Genomic DNA, 24,114 nt, shown 5'->3' on the forward strand with positions numbered 1-24,114 from the left:
CAATTTCCCCACAGGCAGATGGGGTGGGTCAGTTACTAATGGAAGAGTGGCAGGGCGGGGCCTGACATTTTTACTCTCCTTTAGTTCATGAAAGCCATCAGAAGATCAGTTTAAACAGGCCATTTCCCTCTGTGGGGAATCTGCTCACTGGGGAACTTTATTTCCTTTCCTCTGACACAAGGAGGCTGTGTGGGGAGAAGCTCTGGTCTACAGCAGGGCTTAGAGGAGGCATGCTGGGTGCTGGCCAGGAGCCCAGGATGCTCAGAGGGAAGCCAGAAGGGCACATCGTAGGTAGAAGCCAGTTTTCTCACGTGGTGGCTATAGATGGTGGTCTCTTTTAGGACTGTCTTTAGTAGATTAAGGAAACAAACATCTCCCTACTCTAACATAGATTTGTCAGGGACACTTGACTGTTTTATCAAATCTCTTCTTTAGTCATTCTATGTAGAACCTTTTCACAAAACTGGAATAGTTTTTGTTGCTTTCTCCTGTCTTTCTAAAATATCCACTTGATACTTAAAAGTTGAGCAAGGACAGTCTCAGGAGTCTCCGTGCCGTGTCTGTCTTTGCGTGCATGTTGGCCTCCTTGGGCATGTCTTTTGTCTGGGTCCCAGTTCCCTCTGCCTCCCACCAGCCACGCTGGCTCCTGGCTGCCCCTTGCTGGGTGGTGGCGTGTCTTTCTTGCTTGGGTGCTCTGGCCTCCAATGTGTTCTGATTAGCTTTTGTCAGTCGGTCTCTTTTCCTCCAGTTCTTAGCATTCAGTACAGCAACGGTTTTACAAAAAAGAATAGAAACTAGAATAGATAAACCAGCCAACTCAATGCAGATGATTTTTTGAGCACCTGCTATATGGTATGTCTGCCTGGTGCCCCGGGACTGCGAGAAAACACTTGGGGATATGAGTTCCTTGCTTCTCTGTGGGAGCTTCCCCTCAGGCTGCCTGCATCAGGAGAGACACAAGTGGCTGTCAGTGGTCCTCACCTATTCATTCCCTCTGCTGTTGGGAGCCCCTCACCTCTCGGCACCCACCTTGCTGGACTCCTTTGAACGTGGGATGGTGGGAGGGAGAAGATGGACTGGTGTGGGCATCACATGACCAAACTTTCGGGAAGTCTTTGCTCCATTTGCCATTAACTGAACTGAGGAGTCCCCCAGGTTTTTGGGTAATGCCTGATGTCTCCTAGAATTTATTATTTTCTTTTCCAATGAGGTTTCACCTCAGTGTTTAGTAAACTTGTTTCCAAAGGTTTTTTTAGAAGTGTTCTTTAATTATCTTGTCTGACTTCAGAATAGATTTGAGTTATTTTATAAAAATTTATCTGCCATCAGGAAAGTTGTTAAAAATTTGCACAGATAAGCAGGAAGAAAAGAAACCTGGTTTCCACATTTTAGTCCTATAATTGATGTGAAAATTTTATTTTCTTGCCTATAGGTGTTTATTGGGTTTGTGTTGAAACAGTTTGAATACATCGAAGTGGGCCAGTTCAGGTAATAGCATGTTGTTATTTTAGATTTCCTGTCCTTGTTATGTACTTATATATAATTTTAGGCTATTAAAATAAACATTTACTTTAATGTACTTGTAGACATTTTTTGCTGTTTTTTTTTTTAAATTGAAATCTGATTAACATGCTGTGCATTTTGGTTCTCTTAAAAATTAATAAGTATTTCAAGACTTGTTTAGAAGTAGTTCTGCATCTAGTAATTACATATGTTGTCAGTTTGCATTTCACATTTCAAGGCATGTAGTCATGATAGATTGCTAAATGAAATCTTACCTGATGGAATGCTAATCTTTTTAATCTTAGAGAAAGCAGGGTTTTTTTTTTAGATAATATTGTCTTTAGTAAAGGTAATTATATGCACTTTGTATTTACTACAGCTTTTCCTTGCTAGATGGTAAGCTTTTAACACTTCTTACTGTGCTTATTACAGGTTTATAAGAATATATAGTTATGCAGAATTAAAATTCTTTAGTTTCTGAAATAACTTAATAAATAGTAAGGGAACAGCACAGAAGGAGAGTGTTCTGAGACCCCTCCGGTCCAGAGACTTGGTGTCTTATTCTACTCATGCGGCACCTTTACTGAGTGATTTTGGGCAAAGTTCTTTTTCCCCTTTGAGTCTCAATTTCTTCAGAAGTGAAGAGGCAGAGGGAGAGCTAAGGAGATTGTACCTGCTGGGTGTGCAATACTGCTGGGTGCCTTCTGCGTGCTCCCACTCTGCCCTCGCACCTGGCCAACCCTCCCCGAGGGTGGAGATGGGGAGGCTCAGTGACGTGGAGGCAGCGCATTAGGTGGCCCAGGCTCCTCTAGCTTAGTGCACTTGCTCCCTCTCAAGGCTGAATCATGGGTTCTTCTATGGTGTTCATATTGATTATGTATCTTAATTTTGAAAAGAAATGTCTAAGTAAATGTTTTTGTTTCCAGGGAATCAGAGGCAATTATTCCAAGCATCTTTTTCTTCCTGGTATTACTGTCTTATGAACGCTATCATTCAAAACAGATCATTGGAATCCCTAAAATCATTCAGCTGTGTGATGGCATCATGGCCAGTGGGAGGAAGGCTGTGACACATGGTAACGGGACACCCCTTTCACTGTGGTCTTCAGTATCTTGATGTGCTTGACAGTGTTAGTCTCCTTAAACCCACTTTCAACTGTGTAAACGATGGCTCTGTGCTTTTCAGGCTTTGTGTGTGTGTCTGTGTATGCATGCGTGTACTGGTTAAAGGTGTTTAAGAAAAGTAGAGGGCATGTTCTTTGCTCTCAGGAGTTTATAATCAACCTAAGGGAAAAAATTCAAGGAACAGTAGGATGGCGTAAGATACAGATAGATTCTGAATATAAATGATCCTGTTTATCCATATGAAATACAAATTTTTTAAAATCCAACTTGCCATAAATCAACTTTTGATTTTTTTATCCAGTGGTGTTGGAGGATATAATTTGATCTTGATTCAGGGCTTTCTGTTTTGTCTGATTCTTTTACCAGAACTAAAATAAGGATCATGGTGTGCAAGCAGCCTCTTCAGCCTGTGGAATGAGGTGGTGTGGTTTTAAGAATGAATTGTAAATTTTTCTTTGAACTTTTTAAACTGATCTTCTAGCATTTGCCCCTTGGCGCCCCTCTCCTGCTCCTTTGCCAGGAATCTGTAGGCTGTTGAACTTTGATAGAGGTACATCCTAAGACCCTTGCAAACTCCACATGTGGGAATGGCACTGCCACACAGAGTGTTCTCCTCTCAGCATGTCTGCAGGAGAGCCTCAGCTGTGCTGTGCTGAGAGTGAAGGCTTGGCTGCCTTCTCACTCTTTAGGCTAGCTAACCACCTCAGTCTTTGCCGTGGCCTCATGTTCATGCCTCAGACAAAGTGCAGTTTATCAGAGGCATAGACATTTGGGTTACTAGGTTGAGTTAAAAATGGAAATGTCAAATGCAGGAAACTAAAGTTTTCTGGACTTGATTAGTCTTTGCGCAGAGAATCTGTGGGCAGCCAAACCCTGTACTTTCTAATGGGAAGCTTGGTCATCTGTAGGAAGGTCAGGAAGTGTGCCCCTATGTGCATGTCACTGAGGGTCAGAGAGAGAGAGAGAGAGAGAGAGAGAGAGAGTGTGTGTGTGTGTGTGTGTGTGTGTGTGTGTGTGTGTGTGTGTCACTGAGTGTTACAGTGTGCCACGTGCCAATGAAAGGTGTTTCTTTTATAGTTTTTTCTATGTGGTTGTGTTAGACCAATTAATTTTGATGCCAGTTTTGGACCAAATAAGACCTGTGAAAACCCGTTTATCTAAAGAGAGAGTGAAGTTACTTAAAACAGCCTGTAATCTAATACATTCCTTAATGTATTCTATAGGAAAAGTATTTATTGTCTTTTCAAGTAACTCAAGTAGATTATGCATGAGAGTAGGAATGTTGTGATTTTGATTATTTGGAAAGTTTTTTTATTTTCATATTGAGTTTTGAATTTGAGCCTTTTTGTCAGAAGTGGTGTTACATTACAGAAACCCTAGTTTTCATTTTTTAGAAGCATTCACAAAACTATCAGTGTTCAGAGGAAGAGCCTTGCCCTTCCACAATGGTATAATGAGAATTTTACAGCACTGGTTGAAAACTTTAATTCATCCCTTAACATAAACCAAATATGGTTGCAGTTTTCTTTACTTCTTGAAAATATTTTGTGGGTGTCTTCCAAATGTAATTTTCGCATAATGCTCATTAGGATGCCCTTTTGTACCCACAGCCATACCTGCTCTGCAGCCCATAGTCCACGACCTCTTTGTGTTAAGAGGAGCAAATAAGGCTGATGCAGGAAAAGAGCTTGAAACCCAGAAGGAAGTGGTGGTGTCAATGCTACTGAGACTCATCCAGCACCATCAGGTAAGAGGAAAGTGTGATGACATTCAGGGACTTGATTGTCCCTGTAGAGATGAGGGAGATGCCAGGTAGTCCAGCTGTTTGTACCAGCTTTGGACTCTCTCAGGCCTGGGGAGATGCCTGTGAGACAGGAGGCACAGTAGGTATGTGATTTTAAGTGGGCACAGCCACAGGAGCCGCCGACCCTTGTTTGACAGTCAAGAGATCGTTCGTGAGAGTAAATATAGTAGAGGCCCCTTTTCCAAACAAGGACTGAAAATAACTAGTTGACAATGTTGTTCAAAATGGTAGAATTCTAAAAAAGGGTAGAAATCTCAAATTTGAAATAATTTAAAGACTTTATTTGTATATTTACTTACCACTCTTTTGACATAGGGTCAAGATCTTTTTCCTTGAGCCGATTTCTGGTTTTGTTTTCCATAAGGTGGAGCAAGAGTTTTAAAGACACTTTGGGACAGAAATCTAGCTTTTTTAATGACTTCTTTTTTTTTAAAGTTGTACGGTTGCCTAGTCCTCCTCTGTATCTATTTGTCTTTGAATCTTATAAAGCTTTATAAGTTTTATAAATTTATAAAGTTTATAAAAGCCATAAACTTTTGTCATAGAAACCACATTGTCTTTGTGCATTCATATTTTGACTAATCTATGTAATATTTAATTAAATACTTAATGCTTAATTAAATTATATAACTACACTAAAAAGTACAAGTGCCCATGAAGAGGTTTGAGAACAAGCAGCTGGCCCTTGGCAAGCGTAGCTGGGCTGGTGGGAGTCCTGGAGAGCAGCTTATCAGCCACATGCATCCAGCGAGACCTCGGCATGCTTTATGGAGAATGGAGAGGGTCAGCCCAGCGGGCAGGTTGATTCGGTAAAGGATGGAATTATGTTCTTGTGTATTGGAAATGCTGCACAGGTTCCTTGAAGAGAGAAGGCAGCTGTGGAGATGGGGTGGTTGAGGCAGGTTATCTAAGGATTGGCCTTAAGTTGTGTGTGTCTTTCTTTATAGCAGTTATATTTTATAGACCAGGGGTCAGCAAACTTTTTCTATAAACAAGTGGGTAATAAACATTTTAAGCTTTGCAGGCCATGTGTTCTCTGTCACAACTCCTTGTCTCTGCTAGTTGTATCATGTAAGTAGTCATAGTCAGTGTGCGCACAAATGGTATGGCTGTGTTCCAGTAAAGTGTTATTTACAAAAACACGTGGTGGGCTGCCCCGTTACAGACCTTTGCCTGGTTATAAATATCTCTGTTTAGAAATGGTCACTGATGTAGAACTCTTGAAAGTAAGTGCTATTCAGTAGGAGATTACCTTTGCAAAGAACACAGAATTGAAATGAAGGTATACAACAGTAATCCACAGAATAGTTTGGTCAAGGCTGTGTCTGAGTTTTGCCAAAGGTTAATATAAGTTTGATTTTCATTTTGTGCTTTCTCTGTGAGGTTTTGTAACTTCCATACAATCACAGTGACCATGAGTCATAGTGATCCTGAGCAGTGTGCAGCTTGTTCGTACCCTAGAGGAATTTTCTGTGTCTCCATGTGGGTTTTCTTCTGTCCCCCACATTTCATGGGTTGAAGGGTGAGGATTGCATTGCTTTCCTTGGTCCTCACTGGGGATCCCTTTGCGTGGGTCCTAGAGTCTTCCAGCTGAGCTCAGACCAGTGTGAGAGGCAGACACGCAGGAATGGAAAGGTTCCTGTTGGCCGGGAGACTTTCTAATTGCACATGGATGTTCTTGCAGGTGTTGGAGATGTTCATTCTCGTCCTGCAGCAGTGCCACAAGGAGAACGAAGACAAGTGGAAACGGCTGTCTCGGCAGGTCGCTGATATCATCCTCCCAATGCTAGCCAAGCAACAGGTTGGTCACCGCAGTCTTGGCTCTGTGTTGTGCAGTAATTGTAACACATTTGAATGTGGATTGAGACCCTTGTGAAAGGTGGGTGAGTGTGATCAGCTTTTCCTTCAGTCATAGTGGATTCGTGCTTTGATAGTTATTCTCAGTGCTGGTCATGGGGCAGGTTACTCTTCATTTATTCTCACAACCACCTCTCAGGTTGGTATTTTCTACCTATTTCCAAGTGAGGGAACCAAGGCTCTGAGAGGTTACCGAGGTTACCCAGCATCACACAGCCAGCAAGTGCTCGGACTAGGGCTGGTTCAGGTCTGACTCTAAAGCTTGTGTTCTTTTTTACTGTATTACACTGTCTCCTTCATTCTGGTTAATCAAGTGTTTTATTTGATCATAGGTTTTTGTTTTTGTCTTTCTTATGACTTATAAAGTGATTTAACAGTTATCCATCATCTAATCAGAACTTCTATAATCAGACCATGCGTCTGGCTGTTTGCACTAACGCAGTGGAAGGGAGTGGTCTGAGTGTGCTGTGTCAGGTGGAGCCATGTCCCTCAGCTCCTGATCATGTGCCGCTGGTGCCAGAGCTCGGGAGGCCGTGTGTTCGTTGCAGCTTCACCACTGTAACCAGGTTTGGGGCCCTTGAAAGGAAGGGCACAAGGACCTGCTGAAGATGGCCCCACCAGAAAATCCCACAAGCCACCTGGCAAAGTGTTAGGTTGCGTTTTGAATGGAGTCAGCAGATACATGTTCATCTGGATCATCCATTCTAAACAAGTACTCTAGGAAATAGAAAGCAGTTCTTGGTTCTTGGCATTTGATAAACATTTACAGGCACACTGTTGATTCCCATTCTGATTTCGTGATGGCATTGTTATCCTGAGACCACTTGGACAATTGGGAGCAGGGTCATGGCTTCTGGTGAGATGGACAGGTACAATTTTAATGTAGCCGTGGACTCCATGCGTGTAGAACGGCGCTCTGGGAGCTTTATTTCGTTCTCTCACTTACCGTGTGCACAGTCTGAGGGAAGGTGGAGACTGAGGGCCTGAGTTCAGAGTCAGTGCCCACAGACTTGCTGCCATGGTGAGAATTGTGCGAGAACACATGCGTGATAGGCTCAGCATAGTGCCCGCTAGGCGGCTCAGCACTGGTGCATGCCACATGCAGAAAGGGCGCTGGGCACTATCCCAGGTACTGGTTGCAGATACATCAATGATCAAGGCAGATTAAAGAAAACCCTGCCCCCTCACAGTGAAGGTTTTGTTGGGAAGGGGGTGAGGGGACAGACGAGTGACATAAGTTCAACGTATAAAATGCCAGACGACGGGGCGGCCTGTGGCTCACTCGGGAGAGTGTGGTACTGATAAAATGCCAGACGATGATAAGTACTCTGCAGAAAAACAAAGGAAAGGAGAGAGGTGGCTAGTGTCGGGATGGGGGTTGCATTGTTCAATTGATGACAAGGATAGGCCTTGCTGATCAGCTGACATTTGAGTAAACCTGAAGGAAGGAAAGTTGTGAGCCTCGCAGATACCTGGGGAAAGAGCAATCCAGGCAGAGCAATCTGCAGTGCCAAGGCCCAGAGGTGGGAACATGCCTTTTAGGATTCAGGAGGCCAGGGGTGGAGGGGAGCAGCCCTAGAGAAGAGGAGGGAGGGAAGGCCTGGGCGGGGGAGGCCAGCATGGAGGACTTGGGAAGCCTTGAGAGGTCTTGGTACAAAGGGTGACATGATACTATTTGGCTTTTACCAGGATCATTCTCACTCCTGAGTTGAGAGTAGATTCCAGTGGGGAGGTGAGGGCTGAACAGGGAGGTCCTCGTTGAGTGTCTGATGGTTAAGTGGTGAGAAGTGGGCCTCTGTTGACACAGTGTGAAAGTGGAACCAGCAGGGTTAGCTGGTGGCTTAGACACGGAAGGTGAGAGTGTGGTTTTGGGGCAGTGACGCAGCACTGTGAATGAGGTGGGGGAGCCGGTGGGGGCAGCAGGCCTCAGGAAAAGGTCAGAGCCTGGTCTGGATGTATTCACTTGAGACCCCTGGTAGGCCCTTAATGGAGACGAGGCTGACATTTGGATGTGTGACTCTGGAGTTGTCAAGAGAGAGCTGGGCAGGAGATATACTCCAAGAATGGATGAGGTCATGGTAGACCAAGTGTGGCTGGAGAGGAGGGGAAGCCCGAGCGCTGGGACCACTGAGTCCCAGCTCAGAGGGCAGGGAGGTGAGGAGGAGCCATGAAGGAGATGAGAAGGAATGGGCAGTGCTGGGTCCGGGGTGGGAAGTGGATGACAGGCAGGTGTGGGGTTCCTGAAGCCAGGTTTTTTTTAAAAAAGTGTTTTGTGAAGAAGTCAGCTGTGGGCACCTTGAGCACTTGGCTGGGTTTGGCAGGCCCAAGGGCACCCGTGAGTCTTTGGAGGAGTGGGTGGAGCCACATACAGATGGGAATGTGTTCCTGAAAGGGCAGGAAGAGAGGAATTAGAAAGAGATTTACTTGAAGAAGGATCAGAGAAATGGGACCATAGCCAGAGGAGGCGGGGGAGAGGGTACGGTGGCAGAACAAGGGCAAAAGCAAATAGACAGGGGCACCTCACAATGTGGGACAGACAGAAAATTGCCTTCATAGTGTCCTTGAGCAGACACGAGGCGTTAAGCTTGGTTGCATACATGGTGGGTGGTCTTTGCTATTGGCATGGTGGGTTCCTCCATGTGGGCACAGGTGCGCAGGTCCAGGTTGAAGGAGTCATGGGAGCTTGGGAATTCTCGATTGTACCTTATTGTTAAGGTACAGTTCAATGCTGTATTAGTTTCAGATCTATACATTGAAAAATACTACATCTCTTTGCAGAGTTGCTTAATATGTATATACACACACAGTAGTAACACAAATCGTAAACAGAGTCAGTGCCCATCATTAATAGGAGAATAGTTGAATACATTGTGGTACAAACTTAGCTTGGAATATTTTTCGTCCATTAAAAATAATGTTAGGTTTAAAAAACCAGTTGCCTTGGGACTTCTCCATTGTATTAAGTGAGAAAAGTATGGGGGTGAAGTGCAGGTAAAGCAAACAAGGGAGGGAGGAAGCAGCGGTGTGTGTGCGAAGAGAAGCATGAAGCCTGGAAGCAGGTTCCCAAAACGCTGATGAGTATTGCATTGGGGGTGCAATTCCAGTCAAGGTTTTCTATACTTTTGTATATTTGAATCTTTTCCAGAAAGCATATATTATTTATGTATAAAAATCTAAATGAAAAGATTTACATTGTGGAAAAAACATGGCTGATACAGTGTTGTTCTAAAAAATGTTTGCTTGGTCACCACTAAACTTAGAACGAGGTGGTGTTAATGATGGATGATTATGATCATTTCCCCTTGAGATACATAACCTGGTGTACAGAAAACTGGCATTTCTGTTGGCTTATGTGGAGATGTTTGCGGTGTTTAATTCCACAGATGCACATTGACTCTCATGAAGCCCTTGGAGTCTTAAATACCTTATTTGAGATACTGGCCCCTTCCTCCCTCCGTCCAGTGGACATGCTTTTACGGAGTATGTTTGTCACTCCAAACACGATGGTGAGTCTTGTGCCTGACTCTTCAGATTCACCAGGAGGGCTTGTTCAAGGACAAATTCTGGGGGGAAGCTACCCAGAGGGGATACCCCAGGACTTCTGACTCGGTGGGTTTGGGTGGAGCCTGAGAATCTGCATTCTTAAGTTCCCGGCTGCTGCTGCTTCTCTGGGGCCATACTTTGCAAACCAGCGATAGATTATTGGTAGAGTGGTGAAACGGGTGATTTTCTTTCACGAATCAGGGAAAATTTAATCCTTTTTTCTTTTTTTTAAAGTTATAATTTATGTGTTTTTCTTTTAGGCATCTGTGAACACTGTTCAACTGTGGATATCAGGGATCCTAGCCATTTTGAGGGTTCTAATTTCCCAGTCAACTGAAGATATTGTTCTTTCTCGTATTCAGGAGCTCTCCTTCTCTCCATATTTAATCTCCTGTCCAGTAATTAATAGATTAAGAGATGGGGACAGTAATTCAACCCCAGAAGAACACAGTAAAGGGAGACAAATGAAGAATTTGCCAGAAGAAATATTTTCAAGGTATGCTTTATACTTGAACCTGTAACTAATCCTTGTCCTGGGAAGTCATGTGGTGTGATCAATAAGTCTGGAATAACTCCTAGTCTTGCTTCAATTCTGTGAATTGGGTGAAGAGGTTGGTGTTAGTGTGTTTCTTTAAATCTAGCCTGCCTTGCCCGTGGCCCTTGGTTCATACCTCTCTTAAGGTTCTGTCACATTCTATCTCTTATCCTCATTAAAGACTCTGCAGCAGTGGCTCACTGTGAGCAGGGCAGGGGAGCAGCCTGCCCTGGATGCAGGCAATAGGGGGTGCATTGCCTGCAGAGAATTTAAAAACCTAAGCAAACCCACTAGAAGTCAGTCTTATATTTAGTCTTGCCATGTGCTGGCATTTCTACACACTGTCAGTAATAAAATACTTGTCTCTGCCCAGGTAGATTGGCCCCTGCTGTATACCTATAGTATCAAATCATTCCTTCCCTCATCAATTGTTTGGAAGCTCCTTGTGGGCAGTGATCCTTATTCAGGCACTTGTAAATGCTTGTTGCATAGCCAAGTGTCTACTCACATTTGATGGATTCAGAGCGTTCCCTGAGTTAAAGTTGCTACTGTGACTGTGCTCCTTTTGGCCGTGTCTATCCTATCTTCAGGTTAGCTGTGGCTTGCTTTGTCAGCAGTGGAGATGTCCTCTGTGTTCGTGGATATAGACCTGGTGAACCTGCATGGTACCTTTTTGTTTGCAGGTTCAACAGGCAGCCTGTGGCTCTCCTTCTGTTAACACTGAAGCAGGTGGCTCAAACTGATGATACATTAAATTCCTGTGGTGGATTTTCAGCTTGTATTTGTGTAATGCTTTATGGTTTATAAAGCTTTAAGAAATACTACATGTCATTTTATCCTAATAGTTTTTGAAGTTGGTGTGATTGTGCCATTTTGTGAGTGTAGTCGACCAGTACCTGAGGGGAGATGGTGAGGAATGAAGAAACACGCATATGGGATCAGGAGGACTCCACAGGCTGATGACCTGTGAAGCATCTTAGTTTATTTTAGGTTCTTTTTTATAAGCCAGTGAAAATAACAAATTGTGCTGATTAAATCAGTTATGTCTGGTACAAAGCTATTTACAGAACATTTTTAGCTGCCATGGCACTTGAAGGTTCGTGGCTAACTACTTATCAACAAAATAAGAGCATAAGTTCCTCATTTACAAAGCTCTTAGGGTCCTGAGTTCAATCGAAGATCAGACCTCAAGGGGAGGGAGAAGGGGGAAGCAGGCAAAATGGGAAGCCAGCCTTGCTGGCTTTTTCCCTAGAAGAGCAAGGACTTTGTCAGCTTGCTATTCAGTACCTCACAAGTGAGGAAGGTGATACAAAGAGGCAAAGTGACAATCCAAATAATGGTGCTAAACGTTTCACCTTCACTGTGCTTATTGTTCCTGTACTTTTCCTTTTCAAGTTTACATGTGTTTTACAAGTATGCCGGGCGTGGGTGCTCTGTAATGATCACCTGATTTCACTGTTGTCCTTTTCTCTTTCTTGGAAGGTTTCTGTTACAGCTCGTTGGTATTCTTTTAGAGGACATTGTTACAAAACAGCTAAAAGTAGAAATGAGTGAACAGCAACATACTTTCTATTGCCAAGAACTAGGCACGCTGCTGATGTGTCTGATCCACATCTTCAAGTCTGGTAGGTGAACTGTATTGGTCTTTGTAGAGCGTTCAGTGTTCCCTATCCTGTACTGTACACTCTGAGTGTAGGGACCGTGCTGCCCAGTAGAAGCTCTGCTCTGCTCAGTCTGCCATTTGAAATTGGTGATAAGAGCAAACCTGATACCATATGACCTAGCAGTTCCACTTTTGAGTATATATCCAAAAAAATGGAAAACAGGGTAAGAAAAAGATATTTGTGTACCAGTGTCCATAGCAGCAGTCTTCACAGTAGCTAAATATGGAAGCAACTCAAGTGTCCATCGACAGATGAGAGGATAAGCAAAATCTGATACAGTCTAAACAATACAGTGGAATATTATTCAGCATTAAGAGGGAAGGACATTCTGACATATGCTACAACATGGGTGAACCCAGAGGACATGAAATAAGTCATCACAAAAGGACAAACACTGTATGGTTCCATTTACATGAGATACTTATTCAGAATCATAGTGACAGAAAGTAGAGTGGTGGTTGCCAGGGGCTGGGAGAATGGGGAATTGTTTAATGGATATAGAATTTCGGTTTTGTAAGATGAAGAGAGTTAAAGAGATGGACGGTGGTGAGGGTTGCACGACATTTTGAATATATTTAATACCAGTAAGCTGTACACTTAAAAATGGTTAAGGTGGCAAGTTTTGTATCATGTCTATTTTACCACAATAAAAGAAAAGTTGGGGAAAAAAAGTAAACCTGAGGGCTTCCTCCTGTTTTAAAAGTTTGGAGGGCCAAGATGTTTCTGTTACCTTTACAAATGATTGTGAATTAAGAGGACAGTGAACCTAAGAGAAAGTCACAAGATGCCAGCTGTGCTGCAAGCATAGGAAGCAACAGTACAAATTAGGACAGTGTTTTCCAGGAAGAATGAGTGTTATTAAGAAGAGTGCCTTACTTTAGATGAAATGAATAAGAAGTGGAAGGCTTTCGTCATAGGGTGCAGGCATATCTCTCTTCTCTCAGCAAGCAAAGAGAAAGGCAATTCTAATCTCTAGGAAAAGCTAACGTAACAATTCATGGCCCAAATATGAATCCATCCAAAATATGGCATGATTTTCAGCAGTTGATCTGATGTAAGACCTTGATATTAAGAAGGTTCTCCTTTAAGTGGCTCTTGGGTCATGATAGAAAACCCACAGGAAGAGATGCAGTCCTTCCAGGCCTCTTGGCTCTGTAGGGAACTGTATTCATATGGTCATTGTGTAAATGCCGTCTGAGCTTTCCTTTTTGGAATTAATGTATGAATAAAACACTGAAGACTTAATATGTTTTCAGAACAGAATGAAGATTCGAAAACAGAATGTTTTCAGTTCTGACAAATACAAAAGAAAAACTAACCAAGTTAATGGAAGTGGATGGTAAAAGAAGAGGTGGGGAATGGAAGGGACACTGATATTTTCATCTTGCATTGTTGGGGTTATGAGATAATGTCTAAAGTTTACAGAACAAACAATAGAGGCTACAAAGCTATCCACATAGAACTAAAAATATAACTCAAATTGGCAGGAAGTAGTGTAAGTGAGCTAAGTCTTATCTTTAATAGAGTAGAGTTAATATGTAATGTCTGAAGTCGTCTGATGTCTATAAATAATGACGTGGTTATTGTGTGCAGTAGTCTCTCCGTTGCAGGGAGAAGCCCCTACCTATACTAGAGCAAGAAAAAGAATTTACTGGGTTGGGCTCCTGATAAGTGCAGGCAGGGGTAGTTGGCTGTCTTCAGGTAGGCCTGCATCAGGTGGCTTAATGCTGTGATCTGCATCGTGTATTTCTGCATCTCAGCTCTGCTTTCCGTGTTGGCTTTGTTCTCTGGTGGGCTCCTTCCACATGGCAGGAAAGATGGCCTCTGCCACCTGGGGTCTCAGTCCCTGTAGTGGGCGAGTGATTGTCCCTGAGTGAGTCATGGGGGTGACCATGAGCCCCTGGACACTCCGGTCAACCCAGGCCAAGGGAGCAATTGGACAGCATTCCTTTGAGGGGGAGTAAGGGAAGAGGAGCAGACAAAATAACTGATGATCCTATTCGAGGGATAGAAGCAAACCAGTTAGAATTTTGGAGGTAACTACTAGAAGAACTAAAAACAGGAATGATAACAAGTAGTTGCCTTAAAGAGGGATGGGCAGGGCACTTTTGCAGTCAGAAGTCCCTCTCTTAATGGATTTTTCACATTTTTTAAGTACATGCCCTTAGAGTAAGAAGTAGTTACCATTTTCAGCCTTTGCTCATTCGACAAGACTTGCCGTGTGGCCCACCACCATGCCTGCAGGGCTCTGGGTGTGCTGGGTCAGTAAAACAGGCATGATTCTTGCCTTTTCAGGGTTCACAGTCAGTGGGAAGACGAAACACAAGCATATGGTAAGAAGTCTCGGTGTTTCCTATGAAGGAAGCAAATACTGCCCTGCTGAACAAACCAGAAGTGGGCAGGGAGGGGCAGGATTTCTGAGGGCGACTGTTGAGCTAAGATATGAAGGGGAGAAGGAACTGGCCTTTCGAAGAGAAGAGTTCTGGCTGAGAGAGCAGTTTGGTGTGTGAGGAGCGAGGGGGTTAAGGAGAAGAGGCATCTCCGTGGCTGCTGCATTCAACTGCTGCTGCCCTCGGCCCAGGGACAAGGCCAGAATTCAGTTCTGAGGCTGCACTCCAGTTTCAAGCTTCCTTATTTACTAACCTTGAAAGGAGTTTCTTCTTTCTTTTTAAAATCTTTTGATTTATGCTTTACTAACCACTATAATAAGCTTAAGGTCAGGAAAATATGCCTTGTTTATGAATAATAGGTCATTTTTAGTATGTTCATTTTAATAGTTGGCCATTGACTGGTTGGGTATGATGTCAGGAGGCTGCTCCTGCCTTCTTTGCATAAGGGTGGTGTGTTCTGTCTCCTTGTGCACGTCCCCGTGGCTTCTGTGCAGCTCAAGGTGTTCACCATCTCATTGCTCTAACAACTTCTTCCTTTTCTCAAGAGCCAGGGAAAATATTTTTACCGTCTGTTGCAGTGCCGTCGAGTAGAACTTCCAGCAGAGATGGGACTGTTTCACGTCTGCACTGTCTAGTCTAGTTGCCTCTTAGCCACATGTGTTATTTGGTACCTGAAATGTGGCTAGTGTGATTGAGGACCTTAATTTTTAATTTAATTTAATTTTGATTAACTTAAATTTAAACAGCTCCATGCGACAGGTACAGTGAGAAGCAGCACGCACTATGAGAAAGAGTGTGGGCCTTGGTACAGGGCACATGGGTTTTGCGCCGGTGTCTTTGGACATTAATTGGTCCAACATTTGCAAGCATGTGTGTGTGTGAGTGTGTGAGTGTGTGAGTGAGAGAGAGAGAGAGTGTGTGTGTGTGTGTGTGTGTGTGTGTGTGTGTGTGTGTGTGTGTGTGTGTGTGTGTGTGTGTGTGTGTGTGTATGCAAATGTCTGTTTCTATCTCCTTGCTTAGTTTAGCAGCATTTCTTTTAAGGACACTAGGTGGCAGAATTACTGTGTTTGGTTGGTTTTGAGATAAGATTGAAGTAAATCATCTTGTACTTTATATAAATAAGGTGAATTTAACATGTAAAATTGGTAATTTGTATATATGTGTCACTTAAACAAAGGCAGTGAATTCCATCCACTCACTGAAAATTGAGACTTTTAAATTTGTCCATTTTAGGTATTATTTCCTAAAATAGGACCTAGCCTTGACTTCTGTTTTTCTGTTTCCTCTCTTGTTGGGGAATGAGGATATTTATCCCAAAGTTGTTTGCCTATTTCAGATGCAATATAAGCAGAATGCCAAGAAAGATATCTCTCCTCCAGCTTATGAAATTTTAGGTAACCAATATCCCTTTCCTGGATCACAAAATCATAAAAATTCTATAGTCTGTTTTTGCCTGTCTTAGGACCATTTCCCATGTGGGATGTGTTGAAATTTAAAACAGAAGTAAGATTTTGACTCCCCAGCAGTGATGCCAGAAGAGTCAGCCATGGAGGAGAGGGAGTCCTTGGCCAGACGGGGCCCTCCTGTTCCCACATCTTGCTGCTTCTCCTGCTGTGCCTCACAGCATATAGTCCTTGGGAAGGGTCGCCCTTATGAAGCCATGGCAGGGTGAAGAGAGAAGCACACCAAGCTGAGTTTGTTTATCCAAAGGAGAGGATAGAATGAACTCATTAATTCCAGGAGGGAATGTTTCCAAGCCCTGAGAAGGGTGCTGTGGAGAAACTTGTGGGCACAGTTGAACTGGTCTATTGCTGACGTGCCAGCCTGGAGTGTGGGTGGCTGAACGTGTGGCCTGCCAAGTGTCAGGATGCTTCGAGGTCAGGCATAGAGACCCAAGGGGCACAAGGGCCGCCTGGGTGGGTTGTTAGTAGCCTGCAGAGAGCACATGGGAGCCTGCGACTGGTGTGGATGCTGTCCATTTTCTTTCTCTCGGCACTTGTATTTCTGTCCCTCAATTCTTAGCAAGCCGAGGAGCCATTTATTATTGCAGCAGGAGTGTGCTGTTCCTGCCTGTGTGGCTGCGGCTCAGTTCTGTGTAGGCCATGCCGTTGCCCAAGTGCAGTGACCTGCAGCGCTGAGTGCCAGTCGCCTCCCTCTCGGCGAGCTGGCCCAGGCTCTCATAGCACAAAGGGAGGCCTCTGGGCTTGGAGCTCCCGGAGAACATGATGGTGCCAGCTAGTCATGGGGAAGGCAAGGGAGAGTGAGAACATTAGTTTTCTTGGTTGATCCATTAAATAAATGGAGTATCTATTTCTGCTTAGAAAGTCAGAGTTTTCTAAGTGCCAAGTGCTTTGAATATCAAGTGGGGGAAAGGGCTGTATGTATATATTTCTTATGTAAAATCTTCATGTAGCTACGGATGTCAGACTAAGGCGAGTGGCCAAGACACTTCCCCTTAAACAGTTTTACTTTGGTTCTAGGAATGTTCCGGAGAATCACAGCAGCTGCCACTAAGCTCTTTACCAGCGATGGCTGTGAGGGCAGCTTCTATACCCTGGAGAGCTTGAACGCACAGGTGCGCTCTATGGTCCCCACTCACCCAGCCCTGGTGCTCCTCTGGTGTCAGATCCTGCTGCTCGTCAACCACACTGACTACCGCTGGTGGGCAGAGGTGCAGCAGACTCCCAGGTAGGTTCACAGCGCTCCTGGCGCCAGTCCAGGTTCTAAGACTGAGTAGCTTGAGGTTTGGCTGCTGTTAGAGCATTTTCAGTTTCCATTTTTCACGGGGCTTTGTAAAATTTCTGCTGCACAGTAATCTTTCTTCCATGGACACTGTATTGTAGGGAGAAAAATGTGGTCTAACTAAAGGCATTTAAAATAGCAGCTGCTTTTAAAACATGACTTCCTTTGACAAGTTTCTTGACCCGGATCCCCTTGTGGGCTATTCGTGTCATGCTGTATCTCTCCTACTAGGTTCCAGTCCTAGAGTATAAAGAGTTTGTAGTAGAATATGTAGTGTGTGTGCATGTGGGGAGAGTGTGCATGTATGCATGCAAATGTGTAGAGTGTGCATGTGCATAGAGTATGTAGCATGTGTGTGTGTGGGCACAGCATGCGTGTGTTAGTGTGTGCATGTGCACACATGGTATGTGTGTCGAGTGTGTGCATGAGTACAGGGTGGCAATATATTAATAGTTGGATCTACATGAACGATGGGATCTATGGCACAGACATTGGTTTTACTGTACTTATTTCTTGCTAGCTTTTTAGAGTTGAACTTACAGTCTCTTGATTTCCCTTCGTGTATTAATAAGATGAGAAATCCATGGCTTCTTGGTTCTTAGCTCAGTGTTACTTTCACAGGGAGCCTTCCCTGACTTCTCTTTGCTGGGTTAGGTCTCCTGATTGGCTCTCACCTTGGCCTTTGCCCGTCCTCTGTGGCACGTAGCAAGGCTGAAATTGGACATTTATTTGTGTGATGATTTAATGAATGTCTCTCTTTCCCACCAGACCATAAGCACCACAAGGGCAGGACCTGTATCTGTTTTTCCCCTGTTTTCCCTGCACTAACATGAGTTAATGTTTACTTACTCTAATAACAATAGAAACAGTAATGATATACTGGTGAAGACCTTTCACATAAAGATGAGCATTTAGGTGGCACTAAGTGCCAGGTATTGTTCTAAGGGTTTTCCATTATAATAAATTATTAAAACCTCTAGTAATATACCTATCTTATAGGTGAGGAAGCTTTTTTTCCCAGAGAAGTTAAATCACACACACACACACACACACACACACACACACACACACACACACACACACACACACACACACACACACACACACACACACACACACACACACACACACACACAGTTTTCCCAGCTCTTGAGGAAGCTTTTTTTCCCAGAGAAGTTAAATCACACACACACACACACACACACACACACACACACACACACACACACACACAGTTTTCCCAGCTCTTGAGGAAGCTTTTTTCCCAGAGAAGTTAAATCACACACACACACACACACACACACACACACACACACACACACACACACACACACACACACACACACACACACACACACACACACACACACACACACACACACACACACACACACAGTTTTCCCAGCTCTATTTTCACCTGTTACAACTTAAACTCATTGTTTTTTTGACTGATAAGGGGATCGCAACCCTTGGCACGGTGTCGTCCACACCACGCTCAGCCAGTGAGCGCACTGGCCATCCCTATATAGGATCCGAACCCGTGGCCTTGGCGCTCCCAGCGCCGCACTCTCCCGAATGAGCCACGGGCCGGCCCTAAACTGTCATTTCTAATAATTCTGTATTTTGTTGCTTACCAGGCTCTCCTCTCTTGATTTGGCAATTTGGCTTTTTCTAATATTTTTTCACAGCCCTGTGTGAAGTGTCTCTGTATCTCTTTCTCTCACACGCATACGCATACACACAGAAATCTTGGTACTTGTTCTTTTCCAGTATATTTTTAGAGTATATTTTCTTCTCTTTTTTTTTTCGTTCTTTTTTGTGACCAGTAAGGGGATCGCAACCCTTGGCTTGGTGTCGCCCTCTCCGCGCTCAGCCAGTGAGCGCACCGGCCATCCATCCCGTATAGGATCTGAACCTGCGGCGGGAGCGCCACTGTGCTCCCAGCGCCGCACTCTCCCGAGTGAGCCACGGGGTCAGCCTTAGAGTATATTTTTAAAAGAGATTATTATACTCGAAGATAAGAACTATTTTGTGCCTCGTCAGTTTTCCCATTGTCTGTCATTGAACTAGTAATTTTAATCCTTTTGGTAGTCTGCTATCTGTAGTGAAATACTACATAATTGTTAATAATTATTTCTGTTTATTCCTAGTTTTGTTTTATTTTTATTAATGAAATTAATTAAATGGAATTGATTATTTGTTTTTAAATTTTATTAATATTTTAAAATTGTGTGGTCATCTGTTTTTATTTCCCTCGGTTAATACTCAGTTGAATTGTGGAGTTGCATGTAAGTGTATGTTTGACTTTAAAAGAAATTGCTAAGCTGTTTTCCAGAGTGATTGTACCATTTTAAATACAAGACAAGACAAAGTCTGAGAGTTCTAGTTGTTCCATTTTCTTGTCAGCACTTGATACTACACATGCTTTTAGTTTTCACTGTCCCTGTGGATATATAGTGGTGTTTCATTGTAATTTTAATTTGCATTTCTTTGATACTAACATGTGTTGACCATGTTTTCTTGTGCTTATTGGCCATTCATGTATTTTCTATTGTGAAGTATGTAATCAAATATTTTTGCCTCTTTTTTTTTTAAGTTTAATTATTTGCTGTCCTGTTACTGAGTTGTAAATTCTTTATATATTCTGGATATAAATCCTTTGTCAGATATAAAGTAAAATTTTTTCTCTCATTCTGTGGCTTGCCCTTTTATTAACAATTTCTTTCAAAGGGCAGAAGTTTTAAATTTTTTTGTAATCCAGTTTGTGAGTTTTTTCTCTTCTATTTAATTTTTTTCTGTCCAATGCAAGAAATCTCTGCCTATTCTACGATCATAAAGGTTTTCTCCTACGATTTCTTCTAGAACTTCCATAGTTTGAGTTTTTATCTTTAGGTCTAGGATCTATCTCAAGTGGATTTTATGACACAGGTAATGAGAGAGTCACACCCTCCCCCATGTTCATAGCTCTTTCAACATTATTTGTTAACAAGGCTATCCTTTATTGAATTACCTTGGTACTTTTCTCAGAAATCAATTGAACATATGTGCATGGATTTATTTCTGGACTCACTGTTTATTTCTGTTAATCCGTCTGTCATTATGTCAGTTACATTACTGCTTGATTATTTTAGCTGCATCACAAATCTTAGGTACCAAGTCTTCCAACTTTGCTTTATATTTTAAAAGCATATATTTTTTCCGTATATTGTGAATTACAGAAAAAGCCTCCAGGATTTTGATGGAGATTGCATTGAATCTGTAGATTAATTTGGAGAGAACTGACATTTTAACAACATTGGGTCTTTTGATCTATGAATATGGTCTTCCCATTTACTTAAGTTTTCTTTAGTTTGCCACAGCAGTGTTTTATAGTTTTAGTGTACAAGTATTACATATATTTTATAAATTCATCTTTAAGTATTTCATGTTTTGGAATGCTATTTTAAATGGTACTTTTAAAAAAATTTCATCTTCCAACAGTGTGTTGTTAATATGTAGAAATGCAGTTGAATTTTGTATGTTGACTCCTATCCTGCGACCTTGTAAAACTCTCTTATTAGTTCCAGTAGCCTTTTTGTAGGTTCCTTTGGATTTTCTCTGTATATGAGCACGTCATCTACAAATAAAGACGTTTTACTTCTTTCTTTCCTGTCTGTATGCCTCTTGCTTCTTTTTTCTACCTGAGTGCACTAAGTCCTTGGGGTTTTGTTTGCGTTTGTCTTTAGAATAGAGATGGCTCTTCCTTAATTGTTCCTGGAATGTTTTGCCTCAGGAAACTATTTGATTTTAGTAGGGCAGAAAAGATTGTCTTCACCACTTGATAGCGTTTAAGGTAACAAAAACTGCACAGGTGTTATACTTCATTAACTGCAAATGTTTCACTTAACTTTTTAAACCATAGAAGATAAAAGCTGATTTAGTCATGGGACTTAAATGCTTTAGAAATACAAACAGCCTTGAAAGCCAATCAGCGTCCGAGGCTGAGGCTGTCCCTTTTGCTTCTCGAGGTGCTGTGAGTGCAAAACCTTAAATGACTCGGTGGCTTCCCAGTGGCTGTTGGACTGGGAGGAGCCTCCGCTGTCCTCTAGCCGACCTCTGCTGCCGCCCATGCCCGTGTCTTTTCATGCATTGTTCAGTTCGTGTCTTTTCATGCATTGTTCAGTTCTTTATGTGTGGGCAGCAGTTTAACCTTGAAAGTATTCCCTGTTGATTTGGGGACTTGCCCATTCAGATCATCCCTTCTTTGATGAAGGATGTGTCCGTTTATTCTGACATTATATCAGAAATCTCTGGTTCTAGAAATTGTGTCGCCTGGGTTGGAATAACAGAACTAGATGGTCAGAAATAAACAAACGTGCATATGGTCTGGAATTCGGCAGGTGTCCCCATGCAGTTGTCTGAGGAAAAACTGTAGCTTTTCATAAATGCAGGTGGTTTATTCTTGACCCAACCTGACCCAGTTTTCTTTTTTACAACTGTTTATATTGTCCCTTCTATTACTGTGAAATAGAATTAATGGATTTTAACCTATCTATACTTATATTTCATGAAAATATAGTTCCTTAATGGTAATATAAGGGTAAAATAAAAAAGAATAATATATAGCAAAAGAAGTATTATAGTATGCAAGTGCTCAAAGTTTCCATGTGTTAGAAGGAAGAGAAACACTCCCATAAGCGTCGGGAACGATTCCCAGGGGGCAGGAGTGCTCCTGTCTAAACCCCTTCTCTAGGACAATGTTCCTCTAGCTGTGTGTGGTGGGGGATGAACATCTTTTTATTTCCATAAGATAATAAAAATGAATGAAAACTTCTGTGGTGTGAATACAAGACACAGCACTGTCAACAGCTGTATGACTGCTCTGTCCGTTTGTCACAGAACTTTCCACTGCCCAGTCCACTCTCCCCCTGTGCTTCTCTCTGTGTGGGAGGATTATGGGCCACTCTCAGGTGCTCTGCTCATCTGCTCCTTCTCACCACGGACCTATGATTTGCTTTCAATCCGTCTCCCCTTTTGGTGGGCTGTCAGGGTCCTGCCAGTGCTGTGGCACTGTGGGTGTGACGTGTGGGCCACTTCCCAGCCCATCCTGTTCTGAGTTCCACACATGTAGTCAGCCTGGACTTGGGACATTCCTTCGCTGTCAGCATCTGGCCTGAGGTTTTGGGGTTTCGTGGTACTACACGTGGGGCTAGATTTGGGCTGACATTGGAACATCTTTATGTCTGTGGGTGGTATTCCAAGTTCAATTGCCACTTCTTCTCTTCCAGAGGCGCCTGACCCTATAGCTGTATCATTGCACAATGCAAAATTACAGCTTGAGTGGGCGGCCGACTGAGAAAGGACAGGTTTTCTGTTCATTTTAAATTGACGTATAATTTGTGATACAGTAAAATGCATTCTTTTGTACCAACTATAGTCAGTAACCACCACCACATCAAGATACAGAAACAGAACCGTCAGTTCCCACGGTTCCCTCATGTCCCTTTGCAGTCACCCTCCTTCTCCTGCTACCCGCACTCCCCGCCCCTGTCCCTGGTAACCATTGATCCATGCTCTGTCCCTTATTTAGCCTACTGCTGAATGCCATAGAAATAGAATCTTACAGTACGTAGCCTTTTGAGTCTGGCTTTTCTCACTGAGCACAATGTATTTAAAGTTTATTTAAAGTTAAAGGAGTTGCATGTGTCAGTGGTTTGTCCCTTATGACTGCTGAACAGCTCTATCATTGACCCTTTGGCAGAGAAATGGCAGTTTTAAAAAAATTTAAATCTGTGGAGTTCTGTAAACCAGTTCTCCCCTAAATCCTGAGGGATTACAGGAAAAATTGACATATTTCAGAGCTCTCTTGCCCTGTTGTGCTTCTGTCCCCATCAAGCCTTAGCAGAAGGCGGTGCAGGCTCTCTGCTGTGTGGGCAGGATGTTGTCCAGGGTAGACTGTGACATCAGAGGGGCAGTTTAGGAGTTTGGCAACAATTGTGCTTTAAGTGTTTTGGCTAGAATTGAGAGTCAAGGTTTATGATGCCATCTCTTTAAAAAGAAAAAAGGGAAGTAGATGTGAAGTGAAAGAACCTTCGATAGTGGGGAAGAAACGCTGTCCAACAGGGTTTCTGTAATAACATACACACCATGGGTGTGATTAGGGTTGTGGCGTTTCACTGGGAAATGAGTGGTAAAATGCGAGTGCGTGAAGGTTTTCTTTCTAGCAGTTGACAGCTTCCTTGACAGTTAGGGAAGTTCTCAAGCAATCGCTCTACTATCAAACACAGCCAGTGTGAGCTCTGAAACAAAAGCGCTCATCCAGTGTGCAGCTTCAGTCAAGCATTTTAATTTGCTGCCGATTAAATCCTCAGTTTTCTTTTTGTGTTCCATATGTGCTTTTCTGTAGCTCAGGAGTAGACAACTGAGAGTGTGTATCACACATACATCACATTGAAGTGGCAACATTTAGCAAAACTTGTCTGTTTTAGAACTAGAATTAAACATAATCATCTTCAGTATTTTGGAAATAAGCTCACTGCCATACTAGAAATATTGTCAATGCATCTGTTGTTCCTTCTAGAAGACACAGTCTGTCCAGCACAAAGTTACTCAGTCCTCAGATGCCTGGAGAGGAGGAGGATTCTGACTTGGCAGCCAAACTTGGAATGTGCAACAGAGAAATAGTGCGCAGAGGGGCTCTCATCCTCTTCTGCGATTATGTTGTAAGTTGGGGTGCCTGCAGAGGGGGCAGGGGTGGCAGAGCCCACAGGACGTCCTTCCAGATGAGGCATGTGTAGACTTTCTAGAGACGAGAGTGCCCGCCATCCCGCCAGCTCCCGCAGAACGAACAAGTGGAGGACCGTTTAACCCTGCTCTGACATGTAGTCAGAGGCTAGATGTGGCCCTCCGGTCCCTGGGTTCTAGGGTGGCCGTGCCTCCTTCCGTGGATGCCGAGTAGCTGCCCTGTACCATA

General features: G+C 43.1%; 1 protein-coding gene across 3 annotated transcripts in view; it reads left to right on the top strand.

Annotated features, from left to right (window-relative positions):
* The window catches only part of HTT (huntingtin), a 136,866-nt gene that overhangs the window by 78,590 nt on the left and 34,162 nt on the right, over window positions 1–24,114 (top strand). For all 3 annotated transcript variants that reach the window (XM_063108535.1, XM_063108536.1, XM_063108537.1), the window contains 9 exons: window positions 1,433–1,488; window positions 2,430–2,578; window positions 4,238–4,374; window positions 6,116–6,232; window positions 9,672–9,794; window positions 10,092–10,327; window positions 11,849–11,991; window positions 16,901–17,108; window positions 23,722–23,863. In XM_063108535.1, the coding sequence (XP_062964605.1) occupies window positions 1,433–1,488; window positions 2,430–2,578; window positions 4,238–4,374; window positions 6,116–6,232; window positions 9,672–9,794; window positions 10,092–10,327; window positions 11,849–11,991; window positions 16,901–17,108; window positions 23,722–23,863 (1,311 nt within the window). The remainder of the gene's footprint in view (window positions 1–1,432; window positions 1,489–2,429; window positions 2,579–4,237; window positions 4,375–6,115; window positions 6,233–9,671; window positions 9,795–10,091; window positions 10,328–11,848; window positions 11,992–16,900; window positions 17,109–23,721; window positions 23,864–24,114) is intronic.

Source organism: Cynocephalus volans, chromosome 9, assembly GCF_027409185.1.
Source record: "Cynocephalus volans isolate mCynVol1 chromosome 9, mCynVol1.pri, whole genome shotgun sequence".
Classification (NCBI taxonomy): domain Eukaryota; kingdom Metazoa; phylum Chordata; class Mammalia; order Dermoptera; family Cynocephalidae; genus Cynocephalus; species Cynocephalus volans.